This window comes from Vanellus vanellus (genome assembly GCF_965231255.1).
Source record: "Vanellus vanellus genome assembly, chromosome: 7".
NCBI classification, from domain to species: domain Eukaryota; kingdom Metazoa; phylum Chordata; class Aves; order Charadriiformes; family Charadriidae; genus Vanellus; species Vanellus vanellus.
In genome coordinates, this window is record NC_138912.1 from 40,701,147 (window position 1) to 40,714,108 (window position 12,962).

Here is a 12,962-nt window from a genome sequence, read left to right on the forward strand (position 1 = left end):
TTTTTCCCCCTACTTATTGTGCAACCCAAGCTTTTGCCCAGAACATTCCGAAAAGAAACCAGATTGCAGGAGCCCTGAAGACTTAGAGCAGTGGATCAAGTGCCATCCTGGGTGTTGTTTTTTTTTTTATTTATTTATTTATTTTGTTTAGTCATTTTAGGGGGAAAACAATTCCTGTCCTGAGAAAATACGTAAGCTAAACTTCCTGAGTTTGCCTTGAAGATTTAACACTTACAAGGGTAAGAGATACACTCTTTGAAGCAACAGCCATACACGTCCTGAGGTTCAGCAGGAAACATAAGGAAAGATACGGTATTGGCTCCTCTGCATAAAGTAGCATCAGCTGTGCCGTATTAATGTAGGATGTTCCCTACGCAAACAAACCTGAGCGAAAGAATCCGGCGAAGCGCTTCTTTTGCATCTTCTTCCCATACACCCCGGCTAAATTCAACACTATAATCCGCACCCTACAGAGCCTAATTAAGAAAGCGGAACATCTACCAGAGGCTGCAACTCCAAAGAAGAGATGAGAGGAACCCTACTTCCCAACGAAATCCCAAGTCATTCAACATCAAAGCTCGAAAAAGATCTTACTTTTGACAGTTGCTGTTCGGGTGCAATTGTAGAGGATGGCTAACTCCCCAAATACTTTGCCGGGTCCCATGGTGCACAACTTCACGCCTTCTTTTGTCACTTCAACCTTCCCATCTGTGAGAAAGAAAAGAAAAAAAAAACAACACAAACATTTTTAAAGGAAAATTCTCTTTCAGACTTAAGTTTTAAAGTGTATTTGATTAAACTGTGAATAAAAACACCTGAGCCTTACAACTTGAAAACCAATTAAATGTATAATGAAGGACAGCACAAACTCAGGAAAAGGTTAAAAACAACCATTGCATATATAAGCTTTCAACACTTGAGGTTTTTTTTATTGAAGTATCTGTATGGTCAGGAAATACTTAGTAGTACACTAAGCTTCATGTGAACTTTGTTTCATGTATTACACCTGCAGGTGAGATTTTCTCCAGTTTTGTGTTAAAAAAGGAAAAGATTTAGGTCTTTTAGCACCACGCATGAACACCGCAGAGTAATTTTGCTCATTTTCACTGAGAAACTAATCCCCGAGAACACTCATCCATGAATAACATAGCCATTATCGAATGGAAAATTACTTTGACCCGTGGCCATTATTTAATTCCCATCTCACCGTACCTTTCCTTTTTGAACACTTCATCTTACTGGAGCAAGTCTGCTTTATCTGCTTACCAATACCGTGCCGACAGAAGGCATGTGAGGGGGATTTAAAAGCAAAGATTGAATGGAAAGAAAGCAGCTCAGGGCCAATTTAAGGGTTTCAAAGGACATCTGAATAACAAGAGCCAGGAGAAGGGAAGGAACTGGAGATGGCCCCACCACCTCGCGCGCACACGAGTAACGCCAGGACGAGCAGCATAGTACAGGCATGTGGGGAACACGGGGTTATGGCACCTACGACCACCACTTAGGCTGCAACAAATAAAGCTCAAGACAAGAGAAGGGAGAAATTCAAATTTTATCAGCCACTAAGAAGCCTCATCTCATCCCATCCCAGATTAGGAAGCGGATTGTAGAGGGATCCTGCTACAGCAGCCCCCAGGGCATCGCTCTGTGGGTCTACACCCAGCAAGAGGGAAGGTCAGAGTTTACTGGCTCTCACCCGCCTTACGGATATCTGCATTTGCATGTTCGATACCAAACTGGGCCTCAAATGCTTGCAAAAATAGAGAGCTAATTAATTTGATAAGAGATTATACAACCCTACATCCTGAATCCAGAGGCACTCAGCACAAAGCAAGACCACCATCACAAAAAGAACTTCTCTGACGTAATATATATATATATATATGCTCAAAACCACAGTCCCGGCAGCCCTACGTATCTGTGGGTAAGTCTACACTGCTTGTACCCACGAAGCCCCTCAAAGCAAGAGGGACTCCAGCCTAGCCATGCCGCTCTAGCAAAACAACATGCCAAGGAGAAAAAGCAATTCTTGAGGACTCCGAAACGAGTTTAGAAACCATATTGATACTAGACACATCATCAAAGTCATTCCAGTTGAGCAGAAAACGCCAAACGTTTCCACGGCAGAATGAAGAAAGAGGGTAAGGTATGCAGAGGTGAATGGAAGAAGGCACTGTATTAAGGCAGGGCAAACTTTACAGGACCCCTTTAAAGGGTACAAAGTTTTTTGGAGGGAGAGGGATCTTACACTGACTGGTGCAATAGATCCCAAGAGCTCCAAGCCCCGTCCAACCTGGCCTTGAAAAAAAATAGACACACTCATAAGGAGGAGAAAATGCCATTTATTTTGGGACAGCGGGCTGGCTCTGCGATGTGCAGAGTTCTGCAGCTCCCATTACAGCAGGGGGAAATACCTAAGACGATAACGTGTAAAGGCAAACGAAGTGTAAGGAGATGGCATCCGTCACGCTACCCATCGATACTGCACACTTAGCACCCATTAAAGGCCTGCCAAAAACGCACTCCCCTATATTCATACAGTAAAGCAATCACAGAAATACTGAAACACGCAATATAGTACTTCGGGGCTAATAAATAACCCTGGAGAATTAAATTCTGAGGTTGCTGATTTATCGTTAACATCAAATAGGTATGAATTCCATTCCTTGTATAGGCTAACTTCCCTTTAAAAGTCAATTTCTTTTTATTTTTTTTTTTTATAAATGTTTGATTCATTTGCTCATATTAAGTATCAACCTAATATGAAGCACAGAAGTAGGTATTTATCTCAAGAAAGAGCAAAATCAACCTTTCACGGTGCCTCACACACTTCAGAGACTCCAAAGTGATTTTGAGGAATACACTTTTTTTTTTTAACCAGAACTGAGTTTCAGCAGAGCTGAAATGAGGATATTTCTGCAAAAAAAATCTCTATAACAAATATCTGCAGAGGGAAGGAGTTTACCTCACTTTTAGCTCATGGAATCGTAACTGATTCCAGAGAAAAGACAGCCAAATCTGAGCAGTAATGCACAAACAGATCACATTACTCAAAAGCATTTCGAGATCTGTCCCACTGCTCAAGATGTCATCTGTTGCTGCCCAAGGCAATCCACGCTGATCATTCCTCTTTGTAAGAAAGCTACGTGTATTCCCATATGCCATTTAATTTCATATAAGGACTTAAAAATAAGAAACTGGGTTCTTATGGCTCAGTGAGGATTTTTGGGGGGGAAAAGTATTTCCCATTGTATTAAAAAATTATGTGGTTCATTCACGATGACAAGTCAACACTTCATCATCCCCAGGTGCTCTCCAAGGGTCGAGAGGAAGAGGAGATGAACGTCCCCCCCGAGGGAGTGATGATGCTGGAAAGGACCGCCTAGGGGTTGGAAAGAGCTCACCCGAGTAATACACAGAAATATGAGCTCAGCTCCCATCAATTTACAGCCTATTTTTCACACATAGAAAATTGAGCTCTCACTGCTGTACCTTGATGACAAATTCCTGCCTGATCGTGGCAAAGGACTTGGAGATTTGAGATGGAAAGCACAATACTGAACAGCTTATTTTTACTACAGTCTTCAGGACCCTTTTACTGCATCAGCCATTTCCCCCCAGTATGCAAGAAACATACTGGTGATGAAATTAAAATACTAGTCTAAAAAGCACAGAGAAGAAGTCCTAGAAAAATATGTGGATACAGCAAGAATACGTAAGAGGACATTCTACAAAACCAAACCCAAAGAAAGCTAATTTCGACTTACAGAAGAACTGATTTCACTTGAACAGTCCATTTCCAAAGGCAGCAGTTATTTAGATTTGTACGGAGTTATCCCACCCACTGTCGCCTCTGAGTTTCAGGCAGCAGCTATAGAGTTGAGCAGAAAACCATAAGCTTTCAGGAAAACCTTGGGGAAGCACAGAGTGCTCAAATTCAATATAGTTTCTATTTCACTGCAAACCCTAAAAAGACATTAAGTGAAAGATGATAGTTAAAAATTCTCACAAAGCCAAGATGGCGTAGGGTTTGGGTATTAGAAAAGAAAGCCAACAAGTGTTTGTTTCAATTAATTCAATAAGCATTTTCTATATGTGAACTGCTCAAAGTTGGAGGCAGTTACCAGTAACGACTTTTAACTGCTTAGCAATTTGAGAGTGCTTTGTTTATAAAGAACACCCCAAATTATTTAAACGCTCACAACTAGTTTGAATGCAAATATTAAGTATTCCCAATAAAGTCATTGGAAGCACAGATTGTGGAGAAGACCTGCAAAACTGTGGGTGCATTTCTTGCTACAAAACCCGAGTCTTCCAGAAGTACGTAATGCAACAGGAGGCACAGGCCATGTTCATCAAAACAAAACTAAAACTTGCCCTTTTTTTTTTTTAAAAACTAATGCATATGAATTTCATACGCAGTGATTTAAACGCATTTTATACCAGTTCTGCCAACGAAGGGGTGTTTCGATTCCAGCACCTGTTTCTTATTTTGCAAATTTGAATATAAAGTTACTACACTCAGATGAAAGAGCTGTTATAAAACGTCTCCTGTTTCGGATTGTTTCAAGTAGAAGGAATCCAAGAATTTGATGATGACGGAAAAAACGCGCTTTCAAAAAGCCTCCCCCTAAACCAGTTTGAACGCGAAAGCAACATCCTTTCCTGCAAAGGATGGACAGATCTCCCCCTCCAGACGCACAGCGTTCTCCAAAGGAAAGGTTTCACCCGTAGGAACACAAGGGATGCCTCAGCGAGGCTGTATTTTACATTCCCAACTTGAAACGGGGTGGCAGCTCTTGGTTAGTCCCAAGTGACCTTCTCGCTACCGAAAAGCGGTGTTGACATCCCTATGGCAAACAGCAGCTCACGATGACACCGTTTTCTTCCCAGGGCACAAAGCCCACCGCTGCCTGCTCCTCCTCTGCCCCACAAGTACTGCCAGTTAAAGCCACCACATTAGAGTCACCAAGTCAAAGCACGCCGCCCACCGCCCCTCCTGGAAAGGTATTCGGTCTCAGACGCTCCAGCAAGAGAAGAGGTACGGGCAGTACGGTTTAGTAACAAAGGTGCTGTTTAATTACAATTCAGTGTCCTGCAGAAAGTCTCCCGTTCTCCTGTTGTGCAATTAACAATCTGGGACATTAAATACCTAATAAATTCCCACGACCATGAGCCAAATTCACCTCTCTTGGAAATGAAAGGTCTAACACAGACCTTTTTTTTTTTCCCTAGCTGGCAGGCGAGGCAGTGCAGTTTTCCACGTAGGAAATAAATTGCTTTCTTTGATGTATCAACCAGATAAAGAAGCCAAAAGAAATGCAATACAATTTTGGTCAATTAATGGAGATAGATTTGCAACTTCCTTTGACATCTCCGTAAGACAAATACTAAATAATGCAAGCGATGCTTTACTCGAGGCAAGAAGAAAAGACTGGAAAACGCTGCGTTTCTGCCAAAATATTGAGCAGCATTGAATTCAACATTGATATTTAATTTACAGCTGAGCTGCTTTCGTGTAGCTTCAGCTTGCGTTCAAACCATGCATTTTGATGTCAGCTGTAAGAAACTCTTCCATATTGATAGAGGACAACGCAAGTTGATTTTCATCTAGACAGAGCAGAAAATAAAATAAAATAAAAAAAAAAATCACTGTGTCTTAGCCAGCATGGAGGACTTAAAGAGTTTTGGCGGTTATATTCTGGGATTCCCCTGAGGTCCCTATTCTTCTCCATTCCCACACAGCGAGAACATGCCCCAATATCATCTGACCGATGAGTCAGTTCATTAATGGTCCTGGTGAGCAGCAAAACGGGCCTTTGCCGTATCACCGCGGTCTTTCCGACACGCGCTTTCGGCAAGGCAAGTTTTATGAATCAAGTCATAAAAGGGTTCTGCATCCATTCGGCTTTCTAACAAGGCAGGTGGACCAGCGTGAGGATACAGGACAGAAGAGTACCTCCAAAAGCCACCAGCCTGCTCCCAACAGAAACAGCTGCCAGAAATCAGCTTAACCATGCATATTTTGGGTTTGGCAGATGCTCAGAAGCCTCAATTATATGGGAGGCCCTTTGGTGCTTTTTCCAGGCTCTATTATTTGAATCACATCCCACCTTTAGCAAAAAGAAATTTTTACAGTGGAAGTTTTCTACTCTCATTCCTTGGATTCAAAGAGCAGCAACCTTTCCTCTTCTATCCTCGTTTATTTTTTCCCAGTGATCCTCCCAGATGAGAAGCCGCCTTATCCTCATTCCTTCGCACAGATTTTTATGTTAATAGCATTCACCTAGGCATAAAATTTCTGCATTGCCAAATGCTTTAAATGCTTTGCCCTCTTTCCCACCCTTTTTTTTTTTTTTTTTCCCCACTTGCCCTCCAGAACTTGCAACTGTTTTTGGCAGCTTGTAAATTAGCTGAGGAAACGGAAGATCATTGGCAGCGTGTGCAGCTAAATTCATCCATTCTCGCCGCCTCCTAACATGTACACGGAACGCACCGTTTGCGCTAGCAGTCATGCTTAAGTGACTGACTTACTTTAGTAAAGCCATGATTTTATTTTTATTTTTTTTTCCCTTACAGCCTTACTAAAAACAAGCCAACATTGACTCGCTCCCGGCTCGTTTCCTTCCCCAGCCCCACGTTGGCGGCGTCCGCCTGGACCGCAGCATCGCTGTCCCGCGCTCAGGCAACGCACTGAAAACAAAAGCACGTGCAGACCTGCGGGCACGGTTCACATTTTGAGGCCGCTTTTCAGGAAACGACGGAACTACTTCCTGGGAAACAGCCTATACGTGGAAAACGCTCTTGTAAGCATTTGCTCTGACGAGTTATTGCTCTTCCAAGTTACTGTGTAACTTCCCCAGGAGGCAAAATTAAATATGGGTCACCGCAAGCAAAGAAAAGTAAAACTACAGATGATTTAAGCACGTACAAACAAAGCAGGATCAGTTTTGCAAAAACTGCGTGCACTTGTCCTGTATAATAACAGCAGCAAGACACACAGACGGGTTTTGTTTTGATGAGGACATTCGGTGCTTTGTCACCCTCAGTCCATCCAATTAAACATTAAATACCGTCTTTGGCTCAACTGCATCCCCGTTCCTCAAATAAATCAAACTATAAACTAAATCGCACTAACGTGACTCTCTCAAATTAGTAGGATAATTTTGTCTCCCAATAATTAAACGGTCATTTTCTCTTTCCGGGCACAGGAGAAAACAGATTAAGGTGACTCGAGGAATCCGTCAGCCTGCGTGTCATTTATACAACGGGTAACATTCTTGCGGCGCGTTACCAGCTCTCCCTTTCTCCTCCCGCTTAGTGGCACGTCTGGAGAGCCACTCGCTATTTCCAGCCAAAGTCTTCCATGACTCACAAGCCCAAACCGGCCCCTCAGTTTCGTATTTTTTAAAGCCACAAGGATATTCAAGGGGATATCTAAGAACCCAAGGTGCATTTCTATACAGCATGAGGTTGCAACAACATACACTTCCTTCCGTCTTCCAGTAGTCTTTAACCTCAGGAAGACGAATCACAGAATCACAGAATCACAGAATCACAGAATCACAGAATCACAGAATCACAGAATCACAGAATCACAGAATCACAGAATCACAGAATCACAGAATCACAGAATCACAGAATCACAGAATCACAGAATCACAGAATCACAGAATCACAGAATCACAGAATCACAGAATCACAGAATCACAGAATCACAGAATCACAGAATCACAGAATCACAGAATCACAGAATCACAGAATCACAGAATCACAGAATCACAGAATCACAGAATCACAGAATCACAGAATCACAGAATCACAGAATCACAGAATCACAGAATCACAGAATCACAGAATCACAGAATCACAGAATCACAGAATCACAGAATCACAGAATCACAGAATCACAGAATCACAGAATCACAGAATCACAGAATCACAGAATCACAGAATCACAGAATCACAGAATCACAGAATCACAGAATCACAGAATCACAGAATCACAGAATCACAGAATCACAGAATCACAGAATCACAGAATCACAGAATCACAGAATCACAGAATCACAGAATCACAGAATCACAGAATCACAGAATCACAGAATCACAGAATCACAGAATCACAGAATCACAGAATCACAGAATCACAGAATCACAGAATCACAGAATCACAGAATCAGTGAGGTTGGAAGGGACCTTTAAGATCATCAAGTCCAACCATTAACCTACCCTGATAAAAACACCACCACTCCTAAACCATGTCCCTAAGCACCTCATCTACCCTTTTCTTAAACACCTCCAGGGATGGTGAATCCACCACCTCTCTGGGCAGCTTATTCCAATGTTTAATAACCCTTTCAGTGAAAAAATGCTTCCTAATATCCAATCTAAACCTGCCCTGACATAACTTGAACCCATTTCCTCTTGTCCTATCACTTGTCGCCAGGGAGAAGAGGTCAGCTCCCATCTCTCTAAAACCTCCTTTCAGGTAGTTGTAGAGGGTGATAAGGTCTCCCCTCAGCCTCCTCTTCTCCAGGCTAAACAACCCCAGATCCCTCAGTCGTTCCTTATAAGGTTTGTCCTCCAGACCCTTCACCAGCTTTGTAGCCCTTATATAGCTTATATTTCTCTTTTTCTCCTCCTGGCTATAAACAGGAGACATCTGGAAGGCTTAATTCTTTATTTTCAATTGTATATCCTAGCAATGCCTTTGAGACATTGGTAAGGATAATCAGTTTTATCTTATTCACATCATTTGTACCTTTTTAGATCCTAGACCCTTCGGGGGAAAAAAATGGCAGGTTTTCTCAGGAGTACTGTAATTATTCATTACACTTCCACACAAGGTTTTAAAAAAAAAAAAAAAAAACAAAACAAAAAAACAAACACACACGCAACAATTTTATCTGGCAGAAATCAGGAAAATCCCACAACTCTACAATGACTGGGGGTGGGGTGCAGATTCCCACTTGATTCAGTGCAGAATTCATCAATGACTATTCAATATTTCATTTCGTTTGTGCTGTTTCACACTTGGACCGCAGCTTTATTTGTTGGATGCTATTCAAGCTCTGCTCTGAAGACAGAATGATAGTTATTTATAATTAGTTTTCTTTAGGAAATATCACTATGGATCTGTAGATTTTTCCTGAACAATACTGAATCTATTTCAAAAAACTGGGCCTGAGATGAAGAGGGAGTCACCCCATCCCACAGCAACAAGGGCATCAAGATCAGAAGCACCTGCTTTGGAGCGTCCAATAGAAGAAACAAAATTAAACTCAAAATTGAGTCTTCTTTAACAATACTTATCATATACACTTTGAATTCTCAAAGCGCAACTCTACCGACTTCAAATATAGCTTTTAAATATTCAGCACGTTGTTTCAATTCAGCAAATGGGGACCATCACCAAATCCAAACTTTTCACCACCGGCCGGCGTCAGCCTTACTGGCGCTCACCTGTGGCAAAATAGAACCAAAGTTATCCCTAAAAGCAGCCGGCAGCTTCAAGCGGCACCTTGCTTTGGCTTTCCCCGTTATCCAAAGTCTCCTTCTCCGGAAAATTCTTTCTCCAGGGTTTTACTGACGGCCTCCTTCCCCCTCCCAGTTTCCACCTCTTCCCACAAGGTGCAAAGACCAGTTTTAGTCCCTTCAGTCCATTTCTGCCCCCGTCGCAGTATCGCTTTTCCCCAGCATCCCCTGCCCTCGCCGAGCCAGAGCTCGCTCCGAGACGCGCTGCTTCTCAGCCCATGCAGGAAGCATAAGTCCTGATACAATAATCCCTTACCCAAATTTGGGTAAGTTTTAACAGAAGAACTGTAATAAGGGAGAGAAAAAAAAAAAACAACAAAAAAACCACACACACCACAGTGCACGTTTTGCCAAATTTTAAATCATGTTCCAAAACACGGCAACATCGTGCATGTGTTTGGAATGTGAAGAAAAAATGTCATTTTTTTTCCTTAGACGCCTCCTTGGAAAAGATTAAACAACTTCTGACAACATTTTCCAGAACAATTTCATTTTTAGCTGGTATCGGCAGCAGAAGTTTAAAGCTCAACCTTTTAAAGTTTTGCAAGTGAGAGGGAACCCAAAGCAAGGCTTGATGATGTGCAGTACTTGGGTCGGCTTTGAGGTTAAGAACGCTGTGGAGTCTCATCTGTAATATATTTACAAAAAGCCCCAAAGCAAGCTTTTACCTCTTTTGTTGCTCGTTAGATAAAATGAGGGGAAGGTAAATAAAGCAGGACACGAAGAGTTACGGCTCTCAAACCTGCTGCTGTAACTGGTAAAACTGCGACAAGTTCCTTCATATGCTCCAGTAAACCCTTTTTGAATTAAATGAACTGATTTCCCCTCCTATAAAACACCCTCGGAGAGACAGTCTGAATCCGATGGACCGCTGAGACAGTCCCCCTCGAGACCGCACATCACCGGCGGCTCTGGGGCAGTGACCAGCTCACCTCGTTTGGGGGAAATTTCCAGTGCCAAGATTTATTTGGGGGAGTTAAGGAGATGGGACAGGCACCAGCCTTTCCCACATCAGCCAAAACCCACACCATGAAGTCCACAAGAGATGTCCAAAAACCAGTAAGGATCTACCAACCCACGCTGCAGCCCCTCGCCAGCCAAGACCTGCAAGCAGCACGGGAAGAGTTTTGGTGTGCTTTTTCCAAAAATGATGTGCTATGACTATTTTTTTTTTTTTTTTTCTCATCCTTTGCTTTTAAGAAATGGTTTCGAAACGGGGCTTGAAACCGTGACTCAACGTATACAATCTCAGCGGCCCGAAGCGGTGAGTAACAGTAACACTTCTTGGATTTAAATCAAGACTTAAGTCTGGAGGGTGGAGTGATGCTGTTTTAACACTTCAGATTTCTTTCAAGTGGCTCTACAGGTTACGGTTAAACCTTCTTTAACACCCCCATGTGGAACAAACCCCTTACAAAGCACACTGCCAACGTTACCCTTGAAAGCAGAAGCAAATCGTTACTGCCTGGCTCGCTAACGAAATACCTCAGAAGAAATACTCTGCCTGTGCAAAGATCTTCATTCTCAGCTATTTTCTCTCGTGACCTTCACAAGTAAACTCTGCAGCCAAAGCAAATTAAATGGGTGTCTTCCACTTCCAGCCAGGTGGGGTTTATCTGGGAGGATCTAAAGCTTGGGAATTTTTAAGCTGTTAGTATGAGTTTTATTATAAGGATTTTAACGGTGGAACCTAGAGGAGCCAGTCCCAAGTGGAGACGCCCGCCCTCAAACACCATATAAAACATTCAAATATATACATATATATACACATATATATATCTCCCCTATTTCCAAGCTCCTGACAACTGTAATATTATATCTTATATGTTCAGGGGGATGGATAGGTGACCTCCAGAAGTCCCTTCCAACCTCAGTTATTCTTTGACTCTCTATATAAATTACTCCTGATGTAAGGTTTGTTTCAGCCTAAAGGTGTGCACGTAGGATTTTGCAACTTGCATTGGCAAGCACCGTATAGGGAGTTTTTTCACAATACGGCTGTAAGACCATGTTAAAATCTTTAAGATAGTGGAAAAAAAGCTGCTAGAGAAACCTCTTAAAATAGAGTGCGAGTTGGCAAACAAAGATAACAAGGACTCAAGGAGATAGTTAGCTGTCAAGCAGACAGAGAATGTGGAAAAAAAAAAAAAGTCAAATCAAGTTGTCTTACATACAACATTCCTGAACACCTATTCAGGTGTTTAAAAAAAAATTAACAATAAAAACGAGTTAGAAACAAGAAGCCAGTTAGGCCAGATAGATGTTCGTCTGGCATATATTTTTGGATAGATTTGTTGCAGTCAGCACACAAAGTACTAATGAAGTGGAGTCACACAGGTGCCTTGCAAGGCCATAAACCCCTTCCCTTGGCCATAACTCATTAGCAGACACTTTTTGTCTGCGACGGCATCGTTAATGATCAGCATGAATGTCTGGTCTACACTCCACTCATTCTAGTTTCTCCCCCTCAAGTCTGCCTGAATCACCGAAGATGCTCGTAAAACAGCGGCCTGAGGTGCCGATGGAGATATGCACGGGCTCCTGAGTAGGATTCAGTGTGGCAGACTATCCTATTACTCACCCAACGACAGCAAGAATAGACCCCGTTCGTTGCATGCCTACAGAAACCTTATTACCCAAAGGATCAGCTGAAGGACTACAAAAAATATCCCTCCTGTTTCAGTCTGGGATAATTTGGAAAAGCAATGTAAGTCTTGTTTTGCACAGATTTGTTTATCCCCGCTCTCAAAGCCCACGACTGGTTGGGCCGACAGACGAGGTCCAGCACGCGAGATGAGAAGATCCATTGCTCCAGCCGTGGAGGAGCACCTCCGCATCCCCGGCTAGCCGGATTTTAGGGGAAAGAGCCACAGGCAGCAACTCACCGCGGCACAGCTGAAAGCACCATGGGAGGCAGGGAGAGGAGATGGCTGCACAGAGGCGTATTTAGGGTATGTACACATACATATATATGTGTATATATATAAAAAGCCATAGTCCCCCCCCCCCCCCCCCTTAAACACTAAAGAATTCTTCACCATCCGCCCGCTGTACCGATAGCTACCTGCTGCACAGTACCCCCACAGAAGCAACTTCAACATAAGAGGGTTCGTAGCTGCTAATTCAACACATCCTCAGTTTTCTAGTGGATAGCAGAAAGCGGACGAAAAAATACTCAGTTGTGATTTACATTTTGGGGGATTGCGCAGTTTGAGTTTCCCATTTTTGAGGGCCTCAAACCAGTTAAGGTGCAATTTCGAGAGAACCTGCTTTCCTGCAGCCAGTGGGAGATGCACACAAGTCACATTGGCAGCTCATACGCAGTTACCCTATTGCTTTGAAACCTATACATAAAAAAGTGATCAAAGAGAACAGAGCAGTATCATATTTATCCTAGATACAATACTGAAAAGCCCAAATACTTT

The 12,962-nt window shown here is 42.6% G+C and overlaps 1 protein-coding gene across 1 annotated transcript in view; it reads right to left on the bottom strand.

Annotated features, from left to right (window-relative positions):
- Window positions 1-12,962, bottom strand: part of LOC309674206 (cGMP-dependent protein kinase 1-like) — a gene marked incomplete at its 3' end in the record, with an annotated part of 365,086 nt that overhangs the window by 205,057 nt on the left and 147,067 nt on the right. Inside the window, exon 3 of the mRNA XM_082486189.1 lies at window positions 595-708. Within this exon, the coding sequence (XP_082342315.1) occupies window positions 595-708 (114 nt within the window). The remainder of the gene's footprint in view (window positions 1-594; window positions 709-12,962) is intronic.